This window comes from Pungitius pungitius, chromosome 2 (assembly GCF_949316345.1).
Source record: "Pungitius pungitius chromosome 2, fPunPun2.1, whole genome shotgun sequence".
Lineage (NCBI taxonomy): Eukaryota > Metazoa > Chordata > Actinopteri > Perciformes > Gasterosteidae > Pungitius > Pungitius pungitius.
Window position 1 is genome coordinate 16734090 of NC_084901.1, and position 19073 is coordinate 16753162.

General features: G+C 44.1%; 3 protein-coding genes across 3 annotated transcripts; 1 reads left to right on the forward strand and 2 right to left on the reverse strand.

The window, feature by feature from the left end:
* Positions 1 to 93: 93 nt before the first annotated feature.
* Positions 94 to 3758, reverse strand: LOC119210216 (thiosulfate sulfurtransferase/rhodanese-like domain-containing protein 2). Its single transcript, XM_037459999.2, has 9 exons — positions 3383 to 3758; positions 2674 to 2963; positions 2407 to 2515; positions 2171 to 2290; positions 1730 to 1835; positions 1461 to 1576; positions 1195 to 1353; positions 971 to 1109; positions 94 to 894 (listed from the first exon to the last, which is right to left on the reverse strand). The coding sequence occupies exons 1-9, from the start codon at positions 3518 to 3520 to the stop codon at positions 689 to 691; spliced, it is 1383 nt and encodes a 460-aa protein (XP_037315896.2). The 5' UTR covers positions 3521 to 3758; the 3' UTR covers positions 94 to 688.
* Positions 3759 to 3850: 92 nt separating this feature from the next.
* On the forward strand, positions 3851 to 10902 carry LOC119210214 (nuclear cap-binding protein subunit 1). The gene is made up of 23 exons (XM_037459997.2): positions 3851 to 4036; positions 4950 to 5038; positions 5191 to 5291; positions 5372 to 5528; positions 5615 to 5722; positions 6028 to 6149; positions 6235 to 6304; positions 6587 to 6802; positions 6892 to 6989; positions 7074 to 7137; positions 7226 to 7336; positions 7545 to 7609; positions 7716 to 7778; positions 7864 to 7938; positions 8098 to 8201; positions 8352 to 8474; positions 8549 to 8651; positions 9046 to 9139; positions 9227 to 9330; positions 9422 to 9539; positions 9629 to 9772; positions 10168 to 10281; positions 10384 to 10902. Exons 1-23 carry the CDS (start codon positions 4000 to 4002, stop codon positions 10495 to 10497), a joined length of 2394 nt encoding a protein of 797 aa, XP_037315894.2. The 5' UTR covers positions 3851 to 3999; the 3' UTR covers positions 10498 to 10902.
* On the reverse strand, positions 10685 to 18690 carry slc49a3 (solute carrier family 49 member 3). Its single transcript, XM_037459998.2, has 10 exons — positions 18023 to 18690; positions 15573 to 15731; positions 15041 to 15254; positions 14546 to 14622; positions 13968 to 14105; positions 13702 to 13818; positions 13409 to 13561; positions 13165 to 13322; positions 12907 to 13010; positions 10685 to 12669 (listed from the first exon to the last, which is right to left on the reverse strand). The coding sequence occupies exons 1-10, from the start codon at positions 18194 to 18196 to the stop codon at positions 12503 to 12505; spliced, it is 1461 nt and encodes a 486-aa protein (XP_037315895.1). The 5' UTR covers positions 18197 to 18690; the 3' UTR covers positions 10685 to 12502.
* Positions 18691 to 19073: the final 383 nt, after the last annotated feature.

Here is a 19073-nt window from a genome sequence, read left to right on the forward strand (position 1 = left end):
ATCGATGCAGACTAAATATAGCCGTTTCACAATGTATTGTAAAATAGACATTGTATATAGCTTTTGAATTTAATAATTAAATAATACAGAAAGGAAAAGGATTTTTTTTTGTGTTCAATTTATTTCACAGTAAACAGGCAACTGTTTTTTTCCCTGTTCTATATTTCCGTTACATATTAGTGTCAAAAATATGAAATTAGAAAAAACTCTGACTTATTTTGAGCAACATTATGTTTGATGTTTTGTTTTGACTTTTGTCGAGCACAGTGCTCGAAAGAATAACGATTTCTTGCAGATAAAACAAAGCACATTATTAACTAAATCATTGCAAAAGTATTGATTAAAGAAAATTAAGATAAAATCCAATTGTTTCCAAAACAAGCGTTTACTGCTGCAACTGAGCTTTCCTTACTAACAAGACATTCCAAACAACAAAATCATTTAATTAAGCTTTTCAGATGCATTGTCACAGTCTCAATTTGATGCTGAATAAATGGTTGTACCGTTTAATATCAGACTCACGGTTGACTGTCCTTCGGACAAAACTCCATAGAAACCGCAAACACGACAAATCTCAACATTCATCAGTTTTTAAATGTACTTCGCACCTTCCATTAACTCTAGTTATGAATTGGGATTATTAAGCAGCATTTCCATCTCGTTTTGTCCGGTCCTAGCCTCTCCGCCGCTACGCATCCCGAGGGATTCTGGGACGTCCGTTCGTGCACTCGCACTCCTCTCTGCGGTGCGATGCCCCTACTTTGGCTCGGCAGGTGGGGCAGCAGGCGGTGCGTCCGTCCTGTCTGCAGGCGGGACAGGACAGTACCAGCTGGTAGCAGAACTCGGTGGAACAGAGTTGGTACCGGTCCCAGGGACAGCCGCAGTACCTGCAGTCTGAACAGAATGTTAGTGTGTATTCAAAAAATGTTTAATATCGTTGAACTTGACAAAGCTTTGTGCCCAAACTAACCAGAGATGACGTCATTGTTGGAGGAGATGGCGTAGCGTTCGTCAAACACAAAAAGTTTCCCTCGATAGAAGCCCTCTGGGAATCGCTCCAGATACTTGTGGATTCCGCCTTTCAGCTGGTAGACCTCTTTACAAACATCCTACAAGTACAAGTCAAAAGGAATACAAATGTGCATCCCATAATCGTCTCCACGTTTAGCTCACGTCCAAGGCCAGTAGTCTCACTTTGGAGCGGAGGTACGCGGAGCCGCGCTCGCAGCGGATGCCTCCCGTGCAGTACATCAACACCTTCTTGTCCCTGAACAGATCCAGGTTGTGGTCGACGTAGTCCGGGAAGTAGCTGAACTTACGGATGCTGGGAGCCAGACACTGAGTAAACTGCCCCTGGGGGAGCAAAATAATCAGGGTTCAGAACGTGACAGCCATTACAACTGTCACGTCGCTGAATCACTGAAACTTTTATTGGGGACGAACTGATAACGATTTCTTACAATTTTACTCTCGTAAAAGTTGCGGCAATCCAGGAGGACGGTGTCATTGGCCAAATCGCCTTTAGCCAACAGAGCCTGCACTTCTTCGTGAAACTCCTCTGGCTCCAAATGAACTCCTGAGGGGAGAGAGCCAGGGACATGAACATAGATGCACCTGTACAACTCTACCAGTGAGCATATATTTAAAGATTCCAAGAAATAACTTGTAGGCAAAAGTTCAACTGGTAGCAGTGGTAGGATTACTTGTACGGCCACAATAAGAACTTTACCCGCCAGCTGGTAGGAAAGAACATCAGGGTCCATTCCCATTGGGACGATCTCTTTATAGACCCCAACCGTCATGTCTTTAAAACAATCAGCGCCGCCTTCACTTGTCTGAACACAAACACACAAACACACACACACGCTGATTATTATTTCTCAGACAACAGGTTTAAAACTCATCTGTGGCGAGATATACAAAACTAAAGATCCTGCTCAGGCAAAAACATTAAGTAGTGTAGGTTTATATATATATATATATATATATATATATGGTATTTTCTCATTTATTAAGAAGTTAAATGCAAAATGAACAAAAGTAAAGAAAATAATATTTTTTTATATATATTTTATATAACACAACCATTACTCAAGCTATATATGTGTGTTATTTAGCCACACTGGGGTAAACAAAATTACTCCAACATGATTTTTGTCTTTAGTCTGACCTTAAAATCCTCCTCCTCCATCTTGAAGAGCGGGTGTGCACGCATCGCGTCCACGTAAAGGCGGGTGGCCGTGTTGGTTCCACCAACTGTTCCATTGATGCCTTCAGTCGCCAGCCTCACCTGGGGGAGACGATCATTAGATATTCTGAGTTCAATTTTGTCGCATTAAATGACATGTTATTCCTTTCTGGTCTGCAGTCTACAAATTTGGATGCAGAATAAGATTATTCTCTCACCTTGCCAGTTAAGTGGAGCTTCTCGCACAAAGCTTTCTGCCAAGCACAGACGACATGTGGATCCTCCACTTGGCAGTAGCGATAATAGAGGAGAACCTTGCCTGGACCACTGACAAGAAGAATTACAAAGACATTGGTATATATTTAGAAATAATAATCAACCGTTTATAAATCACGCAGGTTTATACGACTTCAGGATGGATTTTCCCTTCAAGGCAATACAAGGACGTAGACCGCCTGACAGGATCATCAAAATTTGAGCAGTACTTCCGAAGCTGCTCCTCTGAGATATGAGCAGTTTCAGGGATCCAGGCCAAAACGTCCGCCGGATCGGCCTCACGCTGGTCCGGCTGCTCTGTTTCGGCCTCTTCTTCCAGACGGCGTAACAGGCGCTCATACGTGGTCTGCGTGAGCCTCCCTATCTCAGCATGGTGAGTCCTGGCTGCGTGCTTGTGGAAGGCAGAGTGACGCTCGAAGGTCTGGCCGCAGCAGCGCCAAGACGGGCTTCCTGGCTCCCGACCGTCGTCCCTCTTGGACGCCACGAAGGCAGAAAATGACTGCAAGAAAACGGGAAGAAAAAAAAGAAAAGAAAAAAAAGAAGTGGTATAAAAGGTTGCGAGTTGTTAAAAGAAAATACAAAAAAAGGTAGATAAAGAAATTATTGAGTGGATAATTATTTCTTATAATAATACTCCTGTAATCATGTTACAATGCAAACACTCTATAAATGGGAACCATTGAGGTTAATGAATAGTCATATTACAGTTACAGTTAAAAGTTACAGTACTACAATAAAATGAAGTGACTTTTTCTAAATGACTTTATTTCACTTTAGATTAGACTTTGTATTGACTGTATACATCAACAAATATTGAATTGTAATATCATCAATGTACTTAAAGTTTAGCATAACTTCGAATGAAATTCACGGTGTTGTAGTAAAGTAAAACCATGAAACATCAGTGAGATCAGTCACCTTCCTCTTGCACAGGCTGTAGCACCTTCTCTGAGGGGCAGAAAGTTGTTTCTCCCGTTTGAGTCCATCAGCGTTACATGTCGATGTGTCAAGATCCCAGTCCATGAACTCTGCGCAAAGTATATCATCCGCTGCCATGTTTTAAAAAAAAAAGATTAAAAGAAACTACTATCAACTTAATTAGCTAGCAGCAGCTAATGGTCTTTAGCTAACGTTAAATAAATTGTGAGGAGCTGCCTGCGCTCCGCAGTCTAAACACGAGGTGATGCATCCACAAAGCACTAAGTCCTGACCTAATCTTGATCAATACTACATATTAGATCTTAAAACCCGACGATAGGTACATTATACACGTCTTTATAGGTAACGTTGTATATCAACCGACGTGGAGCAGAATAGCCGGGCGGTAAACACCGGACGTAAAACCGCGGTGCACCTTCCGGTTGAGCCGGATGTGCTTCTGTTGAACGCAACCGTTATTATTCTTCGGCTCTACCAGCAACGGCCAGGCTGAATGATATAGAAGCTTGTTCGGCCGACTTATTCTTTGTTTCATATCCATTTCCTTGTCGAATTATCTCAAGTTCATACCGAAGTGGAGTTTGGAAGAAAAAAAAATGTCCCGAAGACGTCACAGCGACAGCGAGAATGAGGGTTAGTGGACGTTACATGTGTGTAACTAGCTAACTTATTGCAGACGTTAGGCTACCAAGTGGTGGCTAGCTAACGTTAGCGTGTTGTCGGTATCCTTAATCCTACGCCAGCGATGATCGACGCAGTCATTGACCACACTACGGGGTTGTAGTCTTGTTATTGTTACGCAGCATGTGATACACGCTTACTATCCGTTGGTATTTGTTTCGCAATCGTGAAATTGTGCAGAAACTAACGTTACCCGGTAACGCAGCGCGTTTACCGCTGGCTGCCGTGTGGTTTACGTGGGGGCGGCAACCAATCGTTTTGAATGAAGTAAATACACCAGAGCAGTTTTTATTTAACCTTCAGAGACTTCCTACGTTCCCTCCGATCCGCAGATAAAGGGCTGATTAATAGTGTGCCGATCGATTAACTTTGCTCTGAAATGATCTTTCCCTCGAATTGCGAAAATACGTTGTATGTAATCTATGTATAAACAAAACATGAATCCCAGTTAAATCAATTTGACTTCTAAAATAGTGTCCCTTGTTATATATCTAATTAAATCAAAAAACATCCCCAAAAATCACTGTGACTGTGATAATAGACCAAATCAATGCAATAGAGACCTAGATTTGAAGACATTTAGTCTCTAGTAAGGGTGTAGATTTAACATCCCTGTAGGTTAAAGTGTATCTTCTTGTCAATAATACAGGGTCGATTGATTACCCTGATAGTGACCTACCGTCTCCGCTTTCGTGTAGATTTGGTGGAGAGTCCATTTAAAAATGAAACTGCGTTGTATATCATAAAACACATTCCATGTGTTTGTTCTGTTTTAGGGTAGATCTAGGGTGACCTTGAGTCGCTCTCTCAGCTAACGTTTCTCATTCCTGTTAGTTTGTGATTTTTGTTTCTTTTACCCTTCCAGGAAGTCAGCCGCATAAAAGGAGGAGAACATCCGAGCCAATTGAAATTGAGGACCGCCTGGAGTCCCTAATATGTCGAGTAGGGGAGAAGGTAACGAGAGGATCTCTGGCATATATGTCACTCTTTTGAGCCCTACATCAACTATGTTTGCTCTGTCATACTCACTTTATCTCCAAAGGCAATCGCCAGACTGCCCTGGTGTGTGTTTGATGAACTGTAAACAGTTTAATTTGTCTTTACAGAGTACCTCGTCTCTGGAGAGCAACTTGGAAGGCCTGGCGGGCGTGTTGGAGGCCGACCTCCCAAACTACAAAAACAAAATCCTGCGGATTTTATGTTGTGTGTAAGTTCACAGCACTTCTCACAGTTGAAGTAATCTGTGTTGTCACATTTTTAAAAAACTGAGTTGTGTTTTCTCGACAGTGCCCGCCTCCTGCCCGAGAAGCTGACCGTGTATACAACTCTAGTTGGCCTCTTGAACGCCCGCAACTACAACTTTGGAGGCGAGTTTGTGGAGGCGATGATCAGACAGCTCAAGGAGACGCTGAAAAACAACTTGTACAATGAAGCTGTTTACTTGGTAAGAACGACTTTTTGAACATACACCTCAACTCTTTTTCTTTTTTGTTATATTTTAACTTTTTTTTTTTCTTCTTCTTTCTCAAGGTGCGCTTTTTGTCGGACTTGGTCAACTGCCATGTGATCGCTGCACCGTCAATGGTGGCCATGTTCGAAAACTTTATCAGTGTTACTCAAGAGGAAGATGTACCTCAGGTACGTGGGGGGGAAGTGGGGGTGGGGGGCGGTGATTACACTATTGAGTTTAATACACCTCAGCAATAAAAGAGTTGAGCTTTATTTATCAATTGAAAACCCAGTCGTGGCACGGAAGGATTTGTAGATTCAAGAAAGAGTGGAATTATAAATTATAAAAGTTTAGACATGAGATATTCCTTGATCAAAACACCAGAACATGGAGGTTGGAAGAACATTCTCAACATATATTTATTATTTTGGAAAGCACCAAGAGAAGCCTGTGTGTGTGTATGTGTGATCTAGCGAGCGACCTGCCTCCTCAGGTCCGGTCTGACTGGTTCGTGTACATGGTGCTGTCCTGTCTGCCTTGGGTCGGCAAGGAGCTCTACGAGAAAAAGGACGCTGAGATGGACCGACTCCTCAGCCAGATCGAAGGCTACCTCAGGTGAGGCGCCCGCCTCGCCGCCTTGCTCATTTCTCGTTGCTCTCATCGTGTCTTTTTTAACGTTCCTCTCCTCTGTGATTTCTAGAGGACGAGTGAAGACGCACGTACCCATGCTGCAGGTGTGGACTGCAGAAAAGCCCCACCCACAAGAGGAGGTGAGAGACAGAGACACAATTCTTTGCTTAATTATTATAATAACAATGCACATTGTCAGTCATGTTCACAAGACATGTGCAAGCTGAGTGTAAACTTCACTCCTGGAAGAACAACGGACCGTATTTCCTGGTTATTGGGTGCTAACAAACGGCTGATCAACCCGTCACTGACTGCTGTTATTATTATTTAATTCTACTACAATTGCAATGACTTGAGGGAGTGGCCTCTGCATGCAGTCTGCGTCCGTCTCCCTTATACTTTCTCTCCGTGTCCTTCCACAGTACCTGGACTGCCTCTGGGCCCAGATCCAGAAGCTGAAGAAAGACCGCTGGCAGGAGCGCCACATCCTTCGTCCGTACATCGCCTTCGACAGCGTGCTGTGCGAGGCCCTGCAGCACAACCTCCCCCCCTTCACCCCGCCAGGCCACATGCCCGACGCCCAGTACCCGATGCCCCGGGTCATCTTCCGCATGTTCGATTACACCGACGCCCCCGAGGTAGATCGCAGCGCGTAAACATGGAACAGCTTTAGGTGGAATGATGCATCTGCTAATATACTACAAACGTTTCTGTGCTTTACGCTTAGGGTCCGGTTATGCCAGGCAGCCATTCTGTGGAGAGATTTGTCATCGAGGAGAACCTGCACTGTATCATCCAGACCCACTGGAAGGAGAGGAAAACATGGTGGGTAACGAACTTCCACGGGAGTCTGTCAAATCAGAATCAAATGTTTCAACTCACCTCCCCTTTTTCTTTTTACTCTTTCAGTGCTGCACAGTTACTGAGCTATCCGGGGAAAAATAAGATCCCACTTAACTATCACATCGTGGAGGTACGCACATGTGGTCTTCAAGCTCCATGATGAGATATGAGGGCAAAAGGCAGATTTTAAAATCATTATTACATTTTTCTTTCTCCAGGTGATCTTTGGAGAACTTTTCCAGCTGCCAACTCCGCCCCACATCGACGTCATGTACACAACGCTGCTCATTGAGCTGTGCAAACTGCAGCCGGGCTCATTGCCTCAAGTGGTATCCTTGATTCTATTTATGCTGAAGCACCGATAGAGTGAATGAATGAAACATAATAAATATATATATATATATATATATATATGAGAATACTAAAAACTGATTATGTTTTGGCCTCGCATGGTTCCTGCTTGTTTCTGTTTCCGTGTTATGAAACCGCTCTAGTGAAGAGTTTAAACCGGCCTTTTCTTTAACCCCGGCCTGCCAGCTGGCCCAAGCCACAGAGATGCTCTACATGAGACTGGACACCATGAACACCAGCTGCATAGACCGGTAAGCAGGTGGCACACTTCTCTAACTGGCAGAGGGAGAAACGTCTGAACAGAGCAGATCTGACTTTGATTCAACTCATACCGTTTCCTCTTTTCTTCATCTGCAGACTAATCAACTGGTTTTCTCATCATTTGAGTAACTTCCAGTTTCGATGGAGCTGGGATGACTGGTGAGTGATCCTGTGCTGGACGGAGAGGGGTTTTCATGGCAGCTGGTTGTTGATATTAACGCACCGATCGTGTTTTCCTCTGAAGGTCCGACTGCCTGGCAGTGGATCTAGAGAAGCCCAAACCCAAGTTTGTCAAAGAGGTCCTGGAGAAGAGTATGAGGTATTCACTTGCCTTCTCCCCTAAAAGCAGTGTTTTCTTTAGTTAGTCAGAACTTTGATGCATTTCCTCCTGAAGACCTGAATCATTTGTCTTTCTTCTTTTTAATCCGGAAAGTGTCTGTTTGAACTTAAGCGCTGTGTTTGCTCTGTGTCCCTGCAGGCTTTCATACCATCAGCGGATGGTGGACATTGTTCCTGCAACCTTCTCAGCACTCATCCCAGCTGAACCCATCTTCATTTACAAATACGAAGATGAGAGCGCTTGTAAGAGCACTTGTACATGTATAGATTTAATAGTTTTCATGCATTTAGGATATTTATATTTTCTCTGTATGCCTCAAATCGATCAACCGCTTCCTCTGTAACAAGCATAGTATAAAATATAGATGTAAGTATGTCCTTCCTGCCTCACAGCTTCGTTACCAGGTTACCCAGCATCCATCACTGTAGGAAACGCCATAAAGAACCGAGCGACCAACGAGGAGATCCTGACCATCCTCAAAGAAGTGCCCAACCCCAACCAGGAGGACGACGACGGTCTGTGTCTTGTCTTACTATTCTAGTTCATCATTGCAGGTCTGTTTTTGAAATCATCTTGTTTGTCTCCTCAGATGAGGGCGAGAGCTTCAACCCCCTGAAGATCGACGTGTTCCTGCAGACTCTCCTGCACCTGGCTGCCAAATCCTTCAGCCACTCCTTCAGCGCCCTCGGAAAGTACGTTTAGAAAACCAAAATTTTTACTTCGGCTTCATACCTTTTTTTGTTTTATCGGTTGTCACATTTGTGAGGTTCTGAGAGTAACCTAAAAGTCCTTTTGTTTTCCGTCCTTTAGTTTTTGGTGTGGCTGGATTGACTTCCTGTTTATCCCGTAAACAAATGTAGTCTCAAATTTGATTAAAAAAATGTTCATCCATATATCCATCCGTCTATATAAACGCAGCGAGTAGGTCTGAAACACGCCTTCAGCGGCAAAAAAAAAGCTGCCCCAATTATCCAAAGAAGCAAATGTGAAGCGGTTTTAGGAGGCTCCAAAAGTCGTACGTGTCACCCGGGCTTTGAAGGGAACGAGTCGCGTCCAGCTCTCCTCACCTGCCTCCCACTCCCACAGGTTCCACGAGATCCTCAAGGCCCTGACGGAGCGGGACGAGGGGAAGCTGCACATCCTCAAGGTGGTGTACGAAGTGTGGAGGAATCACCCGCAGGTACGCCGTCGCAGGTGCAGATGTGCAGACTTAGAATGTGGACGGTTTGGGTTCAAACGTGCCGCGTCTCTCCTCTCCTCGTCGCAGATGATCGCAGTGCTGGTGGACAAAATGATCCGGACCCAGATCGTGGACTGTGCTGCGGTGGCCAACTGGCTCTTCTCTCAGGATATGGCTCACGAGTTCACCAGGTGAGACCTGAAACGTGCAGGGGGGTTCTTTCACTCAGACGGGGATATTAAAACATTGTCTTTCTCAATTTTCATTTGAAAAAAAACTCAGACTCTTTGTGTGGGAGATTCTGCACTCGACCATCCGAAAGATGAACAAGCACGTCCAGAAGATCCAGCAGGAGTTGGAGGAGGCCAAGGACAAACTGGAGAAACAGCAGCACAAGCGGGTAACATCATCCACTGCCGTTATTTTTAAGACGATTCAGTCGGTGAGAATGTAAGGGGGGGGGCTCAATGTTGCCGTTTTGTTGAGCAGCAGAAGGACAGCGGAGACGAGGAGGACATGGACAAGAACAGCGAGGACGAGGAGGGTCAGCTGGAGGAGCAGATCGAGAGGCTGCAGGAGAAGGTGGAGTCGGCTCAGAGCGAACAGAAGAACCTCTTCCTCGTCATCTTCCAGGTAGCCGTTGTTACCGTGGGAACAATAGTTAATCTACGCTCTTTGTATATATCCCCACGTATAAGATATCGGATAGACATATAGAAGGATTCACAAAAGTTAAAGCTTTAGGTCCAAATATATATTAATAAAAATCTATTGAATTGAGAACCATGAGACAGCAGTAGTATGGCGTTAGAGAATGAAACTAGGATATTCTAAACCTGAACTGTCTTTTCTTTTTCAAAGGAACCACATCAACAACTGTACTGACCACGTGACCATATTATCATAAACACTCAGACCCAATCACTTTAGCCAGAGAGAATCTCTCGATTGTTCGACTTGAGTCTGGAAAATTGTGCAGTATTTTGGACTATTGGTTGTAGGTCAAATGACTGTTTCTGCTCCCTCAGCGGTTCATCATGCTGCTGACGGAGCATCTGGTTCGCTGTGAGACTGGCAGCGGGGACATCAGCACGCCCTGGTACAAGAACTGCATTGAGCGGCTGCAGCAGGTCTTCCTCATGGTAAGACGCACACACAAATACACACACACACACACATGTGCGCGCGCCGCAGTAACACAAAGAATTCTGTAAATGACGCCTGTGCATCTCCTCGCCCCGCAGCACCATGTGACCATCCAGCAGTACATGGGAACCCTGGAGAACCTGCTGTTCACCGCAGAGCTCGACCCACACATCCTGGCCGTGTACCAGCAGTTCTGTGCCCTGCAGCTCTGAGAGACACACACACACACACACATGTAATTGGATGAAATGTGTACTTAGAAACTACCAGCTCTTGCATCAAGAATATTCTCATTTCAGTTTTTTTTGTTTTTTGTGTGTTTGGTGCCATTTGATTGGTCGGACTTGAGGACTTCCAAAAATAGAAAATAGAATCCTCGGGTCATTCATTTTGTTGTAATTTTTATTTTTTTGCTTTTTTTTTTCAATTTTGTTTTTGTTTTTACATCCTGCTCGTATTATTATTAATGGGTCTTTTAAAAAACTATCTGACTCCAGAAGGCAGCAGGATGAATGATGGGGGCGGAGAGGCTTCTGGTCGCCTGCAGAGCGCTCTACTTTTTTTATATTTGTTTTATCTGGAATTGGAAAATTATAATTAAAAAGTCTTTAACCGCCTGCTTGTTTGTATAATTTTCTGCCACTCAAACATCTGGTTTAATTTTGAGAGTGGTTGGATGAAGTGGGATCATTTTTTTTAAATCCCTTTAGCGTCACTAGAATAAGTTTATTGAACTTATAACGGTAGCAATACTTCACTGATAAAACACAATAAGGAAAAGTGAAACTTGACTGATAATGCATCTATCCCCATTCTTAAATGTCTTTAATTCGAATCTTACATTACCGTTATCATTTACCAGATCTTTTAGCATTTTTGAAAGGTTGAGCTGGCAGCTGTTTTGGTATTTTGGCTTCATACATAGTTTTTTTATTAAATGTTAACAGCCTGCTGATGTTCTGCTCCTCTGGCTGAACAGTAACAGCTTTCAAAAAACCAAGGAAATCTCATGCGAAGATCATAAGTTCTCTCCACTTAACCTCATCTTCCCAATGACATCAGTTAGACTAGAAAATGGATCCTTGAAGTAACATTTTATTGTCATTCATAAAGTATTGAAAAACGAAACTCATCGAGGCGGGGTTAGTAATCAGAAAAGCTTGAGTCAGAAATCGTTCTCTCATATTTACACGTATCATATCTGACGTCAGACACCTCCAGTTCATTCATTTGTTCAGCACAAAACCATCTGTGCAATATAAAAAAAGAGTTGTGCTCTTGTTGCCTTTGTTAGTAGAACTTTTTGTACAGTGTTAAAACTCTATGAACAGCAATCAGCGCTGTTTATTGCACAAGTCTCTATAAAAAAAATAACTCCTTAAGGCTTCCACGTCCTCTAACAGTCCTTAAACTGAAGTCATTAGTGGTATTTATTATCTCTAAGACCAATAGTGTTGCTCTGATTTGGTTTATTAGCTCATTATTACAAATCTGAGAGCAGTAGTTCATCACAGATGAATAAACTGAGAACCTGCAGAGCCATGAATGTTTTTTTTAGGGATGTGAAAGTGTTCCCTGAGCAGAAACGATGCATTTTTCCAGAGCAGTGAAGCTGCATCGAGTTCTCCTTCAATCAAATCTTAAAGACATGATCAGTGTAGGAATGTTCTTCCGGGGTATTTGGAGAACTGAGTGGCTAAAAATAACTTGTTTCCACAGATGTGCTCTTAATAAATTATTTAGTGTAAAAAGGGTATAAATATATTTTTACATATAGCCGGCTTAGTTCACTCATTCGGTCTATTTTAACCCAACATATTAAACTAGATAGTGATAAGCTAAATATATATTTAAAATCTAATACTTTCTATTCAACCTATATCAACCCTAATAATCTAGATGTAACACCTTTTTACTACAGTGTACTACTGTGTTTCGGTAGTAACAATTTTTGGGAGAGGAAAAACATTCCAACAGTCTAAAAATACAATATAAAATTGACGATGTGTGCACTTTAAGATATATATATATATTGTACCATAAGTTTTGGGAAACATAACATTTAAAAACCTTACTTTGAACCGATTTGATAGAATGGCCCCCAGATTTTGCCCCCTCCCCCCTCTGGGTAAAAAAAAAAAACCTCGATTGCGAGGTTCTACTTCGTACCAAAGACACAAAACCGCAGGTTTGATAGCACTCACAATTCCCTCTGTCTCACGCCTCCACGCTCGGAGCGCTTTCGGAGGTCGTCGGGGCGTCCCTCCGCCTAGTCCCGTACACCGCCCGCTCCTCGGCCTCCAGCCGCCGGTATCGGGTGTTAAAGAAGATCACAAAGCAGCAGGTGAAGAAAGCGCACAGCCCGGCCATCACCATCATTGGCACTGAGGGGAGGTTAAAGGTACGATTGTGTCAAAGGTACGACTCTGTTTCAAAGATACGACTCTGTTTCAAAGGTACGACTGGGTCAAAGGTACAACTTTGTATCAAAGATACAACTTCCTGTTAAAGCGACTTCATGTCAACACCCGCCGGTAGGTCCGCTCCGTCAGCAGGCTGAAGAAGGACCTCTGTCCGTGGAATGTGGTGCAAGTGGAAGTTTTATTTTCTTGTACACCTACCCTTCCAGCTCAGGACGGCGTCCCCACAGGTGGACAGCGGAGAGTCGGCAAGGCGTTTGGTTAACGCCTGCAGGAGGACGATGTAGAGGACCGACTGGATCTGTCTGGAGACGATTAGTGGAGACGACACACTGAGTAGTCAGATGCAATACCTTCATGTTGTTTATTATGTGGTACATAATAAACTGCTTGTTTGTGCCAGTCAAATGCAAACTGTTGAGTATTTGAGCAGAAATAAAAAACACTGGATATCAGTACCCCGACACGAAGACGAGCCCGGCCGACGTGGCCTCTCCAACCGGGTACGAACACTCCACCGACAGCTCCATGGCAACCGGGTAGATGGAGAAACCAAAAAAGCCGAAAAGGGAGCAGACGACGGCCACGGCGACTTTCTGCTGCTGCATCAGAGCCACCTGAGAGGAGGAGAACAAAGAGCTGTACGCATTTCCCCGTTGGAGTTCTTCGTGGAAGGCATTTCACCTCTTCCTTCCTTCCTCACCACGGAGAAGGCGATACACGACAGCGCGCTCAAGCTCATGTTGATCTTCGTCGCCTCTATAAACTTCTTGGTCTTGTCGACGTAGACGCCGAGGAGGGCGGCGCCCACGATGCCGAACACGATGAAGAGGCCGCCGCAAACGCCGGCGAAGGTCTGGTGTGGCGAGAGGTGTATAATTAAAATCTGCATCCAGGGGGTTTGTTTCTTTGTACATTTCTGTTACAGTTATTCAGTGCTTTTAGCCTGTAAATATGCAGCCTGTGTCTGTTCGCCGTCCTCCCGATGTGACTTACGTTGGTGTACCCCTGCACGCACAGGATCTGCTCCAGCAGCGTGGAGAAGCAGGTGAACACGGCGATGCCCGACCCGAAGCACAGCAGCAGCACCAGGTAGGCCCGGTTGGTCAGCAGCTGCGGATGAGGAGACAGACTGTTTAGAGGCACACCTCGGAGAACGGGTATGACATGGATCAGAGGTCCCAAAGGTCAAGATCCAACCTGTGAGGTTAGTATTTTATATTCGGATAATATTTATCCCCCCCCCCCTGCCTCCCGCTCACCAGTTTGATGCCCTTAAAGAACGGCTCGGAGCCGGAGGACTCGGCACTGGCTGACGGCGGCGTGGGGGGCGAGCTGCTCCGCATCCCCATCGTTGCTAGGACACAGATGATGCATGCTGGGACCGCGTAGACGAGCAGCTGGAGGAGGGATGAAACACACACACACACGTAATTTGATGATGAATGGAGGTTAGCACCTGAATTCAAAGACCATTTATCATTGTTAGCAGGTGAGCTGCCACAGAGCCACAGTTCGGCTGCTGCAGTTTTCTACATCAGCTGCTGCAAACCCACAATGCCCTGTGGGAATCCTCCGATTCTAGGTCAGATGATATCTTTTTCCTATGACGGTGGACAGTGACAGAAAGGCTTCTAGTAAAATTCAATCCAGACATTACAGGTGCTTATTTAAACTTCTGTTAGACTTGTAGCAACATTAGCATTCATTTGACATGGCGATTGACTAATTGGTTCCAACAGTTATAACCAAAGGACTACATTAAAAAGAAACTGAAACTATTCAGCTGAGCTACCGATTAGCATCTACAACCTGCGGACTCCAAGCTAGTTTTGCTTACCAGGTCCGGGATGCGTTCAGGTGTTTCGGCAATCAGGGGGGACGAGATGCTGGCGACCAGGATGCCCAGAGGATTGGCTGAGGAGGGAAAGGAGAAGTGAAGCCCAGGGTTTCTCTCTTAGCTTATTGAAATGGAAAGTCACTCTGTGCTCTCAGAGACAGGATACTCCAGCAAATGGTTATGGGCCTTGTAGTTAAAAAAGATGTTAATTAACATAGATTCAGGCATCTTGTTATCGATGCTCTCTCTCTCTCTCAAAATCAATCACTGTTACAATTGCAACCTTTATAGTACGCAAGAACGTCAATGAGCAACAGTGCAAAGCCCACACACTGTTAGAGGTTGATGTTGATTGGACACACACACACGCAGACTCCAGATGTTCAGGAGAAGCTAAAACAATGAACCTTGATGTGTCTGCTGTTTATCTCGGTTTTCCCAGCTCCCGTGTTTGCGTTGGTAACCGCTCTGAAGCCCTGAAGGTAGATCACTCACACATGGAGGCCATGGTGTTGGCGATGGCGCGCTGGTGCTCAGGGAACCAGAGGGCCGCCATCTTGGTGGGGGTGAAAATGATGAGGGGCTGAGCGAGGGCGCCGAGGCTCTGGCCCGACATCACCAACAGGTACAGGTACGGGCCCTTCTTCGCGAAGGCCGCGAGGAAGCGCACCAGAGCCCCGGCCATGTTGAGCCAGGCTCCCAGGATCAGCTGCAAAAGGGAAGAGCGTGTGGGGTCACAATGCTGCAGCCGAGTGGAGACATCATCCACCGCTCAGCGCGGATGCTCTGCTGTCACTGCGCGTGGGTCCAATGTGTTAGATGAACCGCTCCGTGAGGGATCAAGGGCTCTGTGGGTGATTCACGCCCGCAATAATGCGGTCATCATTAGAGCCAGACCAGGACAGTCCTCACTTGTGAAATCATTTTCTACTGGTGTAGCTTGATGTGGTGGCCACTAAGTGAATTACTGGAACATCTCCCAGTAAAATAAACTCAGCAGAAGGGGTTTTCACAGAGGGGCCCGTACCGTGGTCCGCAGCCCGAGGGTGTCCAGCATCCACGTGGTCCCGAAGCTGAGCGGGATGGCCACCACCATGTAGACCAGGGACAGCCAGTTGATTTGCTCCAGAGAGGCCCCCAGGAACTTGGCAGACTGGTCTGCTACTGGTGCAAAGGTCAGCCATAACTGGGAAGACACATGGGGAGATTTGTTCAAAGATGAGCTCTGTTATTTAATAATAGGATCAGTTCTCAGAGCCTGTCATATGAATTCAAGGTACCAATATACTATGTCAAATTACAATATTATACGGGAGTAATTTAATGATTAAATACTTTTTAATTCTGCCTTAATCTGCAAATAATAGCTATATAATTCAAATTATGTATATATTTTTTGGTTTATTACAAGATGATGTTAGCAGCTAAACTAAATCTACTAATCTACTTTTTACTGTTTATATTGGTAATTAAGTTGTTTTAAAAGTACGCAGTAGATAACGGACAAAATGAAGTGAACAATCTGTTTTTCTTTTATACTTTTTTAATGGTAATTTTTAGGATTGTTAATATATGACAATTTAAATATGAACTTATCCAACATAATGTATTATATTTTAGTTAGATCTCTGGATGAGTTTTTCCTCTACTTTTATCTTCTCAGCGGTCACTCCTTTTAAAACAGAGTCATGTGGCCTGGACACAAAGAGGAAATACAAAAAGTCAATCTCACTGGTCTGGAGAGAAGCTTGAAAAGTCAGCAGCAGCTTGACAAAGAAGAAAACCTCCTCCGTGCAGAGGGGACGTAAGCGGGTCACCTGAGCTGAACTCACACAATCGCAGTCCTGTCTCCTTTGGGTTTTAAAACGTTCACACATTCCTCCTCTTCTTGTACGGTAGTGTATCCTGTGGAAGCGATCGGGCTTCAACGCTTCTCTAAGCTATCCAGTTTAAACACATTTTGAATAGAACCAAAAATATATATGCTTTTATCCCTGGTTGAGTGTCCGAGGAAATGAACGCACTTCATGAACGACGATTAAAAAAGGTATTTAAACGTTAAAATCAAATAGATTGTAGCTACACATTGATGCAACACTATAAACAGATGTTTACAAAAAAAATATTCTATTTAAATATTATATTATATGAAGAATACTTCCGGACTAAAAAAAGGTACTTGACAGTGAGGCATTGTATCATCTGTGGGAGGGTGTTATATTCTTCAAGGTAAAATATGACACTCAAGTTTCAGTTTAGAGCCAAAAACACTTTCAATTCCTGTGTAGAACTATTTAAAACATATATTCTTTCCAACAATGTGTCACAACACAAAACAACTTGCTAGGAAAAGCAGTCTGATCAAAATTCAATATCAATCAAAACAAGCTTGTGTTAATTGAGAGTGTATTTAAAACCTTAATAGGGAGTGGATTTCTTCAACCTTTATGAGTTTAGTCTATATGTGGTCTTACATTACAGTCTTGCCCCATACCGAGCAGCTTTTTGTGGATGTACACTGACACACGAGGCTCTCACAACTGCTCCTAAATCTGATCGACAGGACAAGAACCCAAAGTGATCGATGCGAGGCCGGTCGGTCAGCTGTTATTTGCCACGCCGTCAATGACTCCCCGGCCAGCTGAGCCTCTTTTGTGAGCAGGGAGCAGCGGCGCCGTGGAAACAAAAAGCTCCCACAGAGAGAGGACGAGTCCCACGGGAGCCCACTCAATATTCAATGACAACACCCGCGGGGATTTATATCAGATCCAGCGCACACGAGGAGGCCCCACATGTCGTCTACCAGCACCGCTCCGATTCAAACACTTCTGCTACCCATCCATCTGTGGAAAGGCATTTTCAGAAATCCGAGGGAGTGGTCGGTCAAACCGTGATTTAAGTTACCGTCGTGTGCATGACGAGTTCTTTAAGTGGAGATATTGTGTGATTTCATTTGTGCTTTTGACAGCATCTGCTTCTTTGCAGATTTAGTTTCTGAATAGGAAAATATTAAACAGAAAATGAATCATAACGCTTTGTCCCAGTCTAAACTGTAACCTTGGTGATGAATGTACATGACTGCATAACTCATTATGATCCAATCATAATGATAATAAGGTATTCTGCTAAATGTACTTCATTTATTATATTATTCATTCATTAACCATTGTTTTGATTTGTGTGGGGGTTTTTTTATACAAAAACACAAGTATTACACATATAGTATTAACAGTATTGTTACACTGTTGTTACGCTTTACTACTGGATTTCCTCCACCTTTTTTTGGCCAGAAATTGTCTTTCAAACCTTTAACTTTAAGTTTTCAAAAGACGACATTTCGACATTTGTAATGCTATCTTAGGTTAATATTTATTTTCTAGAGGCTGTCATTAAAAACGTCACGGCATCTTGATGACCCGAAGTAGCAGCTTTTCCGTTTTTAGGTTGAGGACCGTGAAGTTAACGTCAGCGTCTCACCGTGGCGTTGGAGCAGTTTAACAGACACAGGACCGACAGGACGAACCACCTCCTCCTGTAGACTTTAAAAAACAAAAGTTTCTTCAGCTCGGTGTTCAGTGTCCCCGGAACCGGGGAGGAAACCGAGGAGGGCGCCGTCTTGATCTCGGCGTCGGGATCGGCACCGTCTTCCATCGGTATTTACGGTGTCGCCAAGTTGACCGGTTCAGCCAGCAACGTTAACGTCCGCTGTAGCTAACGTTAGCAACACCGAACAAGTGACTGAGGCGTTCAAAGTTGTTGTTTTTTACTACCTCCAAGAAAAAAGAGATTTAAATCCGTAAAATCAAAAGCTGTAAATCCATGGTGTTGTCTTGACGTGTCACGGAGTCATTTTATCTCTTAAATGGACACCGGGAAAAGCAATTTAACGGCAGGGCGAAGTGGCGTCATGATTCACGAGCGTAGCACTGTACCACACATCAAAGATCTTCTCTGGTCGAGATGAACACCTCTGTCCTTAAAACCACGCCCCGGGATAAACACGTCAATGCCAAGGATGACAACCTGTGGTTGTGGGTGGAAGAATGGCTCTGTATTTATCTGATTAAAGGTGACTTGTCACGCTTATATTCAGGTCCGTTTGTGTTTTTCTGAGAACATGATTGACTTAATGCCCAAACAACTTTATCTTTCTGGTATCACAACACACTGTTCTAGTCTCCTTGAGTCTCCCTCCAGAAAAAAATCTAGCCTACTCGGATTGGCTCGCAAGTAAGATATCTCTGCACTTTTTGCACAAGAAAAGTTAAAAGGAGGGATGTCTGGCGTCATGTAATTAGGGTTCAACGTATGTGTAACAAAATTTGGGTTGCACATCCCAAAAAGCTCATTAGGCATTCCGCGATGATAAGAAGGCTGTTTGCAACCAAGTAGCACCTTAGAGTCAACATTCTTTTATTTCTAGCAGTCTGCTGTAACCAACCAACACTGCAACTCCTGTTACACGTCTGCAAAGCAAGCACTCTCCGGCTAAAAGCAGAACATTTCCATCTGATATGTAGAGCAGTGA

Bases quoted from the DNA above. Each gene is read 5' to 3' on its own strand.
- slc49a3 (XM_037459998.2), bottom strand. From the start codon at position 18,196: ATGGAAGACGGTGCCGATCCCGACGCCGAGATCAAGACGGCGCCCTCC. The intron at 14,106-14,545 runs GTAAGCAAAACT...TCCCTCCTCCAG, and splicing joins CTGAACGCATCCCGGACCTG to CTGCTCGTCTACGCGGTCCC. The intron at 13,323-13,408 runs GTGAGGAAGGAA...TCCTCCTCTCAG, and splicing joins CGTGTATCGCCTTCTCCGTG to GTGGCTCTGATGCAGCAGCA.
- LOC119210216 (XM_037459999.2), bottom strand. From the start codon at position 3,520: ATGGCAGCGGATGATATACTTTGCGCAGAGTTCATGGACTGGGATCTT. The intron at 2,964-3,382 runs GTGACTGATCTC...GTTTTCTTGCAG, and splicing joins ACAGCCTGTGCAAGAGGAAG to TCATTTTCTGCCTTCGTGGC. The intron at 1,354-1,460 runs GTAAGAAATCGT...TTGCTCCCCCAG, and splicing joins ACTTTTACGAGAGTAAAATT to GGGCAGTTTACTCAGTGTCT.
- LOC119210214 (XM_037459997.2), top strand. From the start codon at position 4,000: ATGTCCCGAAGACGTCACAGCGACAGCGAGAATGAGG. The intron at 7,610-7,715 runs GTAAGCAGGTGG...CTTCATCTGCAG, and splicing joins AACACCAGCTGCATAGACCG to ACTAATCAACTGGTTTTCTC. The intron at 8,652-9,045 runs GTACGTTTAGAA...CCACTCCCACAG, and splicing joins TCCTTCAGCGCCCTCGGAAA to GTTCCACGAGATCCTCAAGG.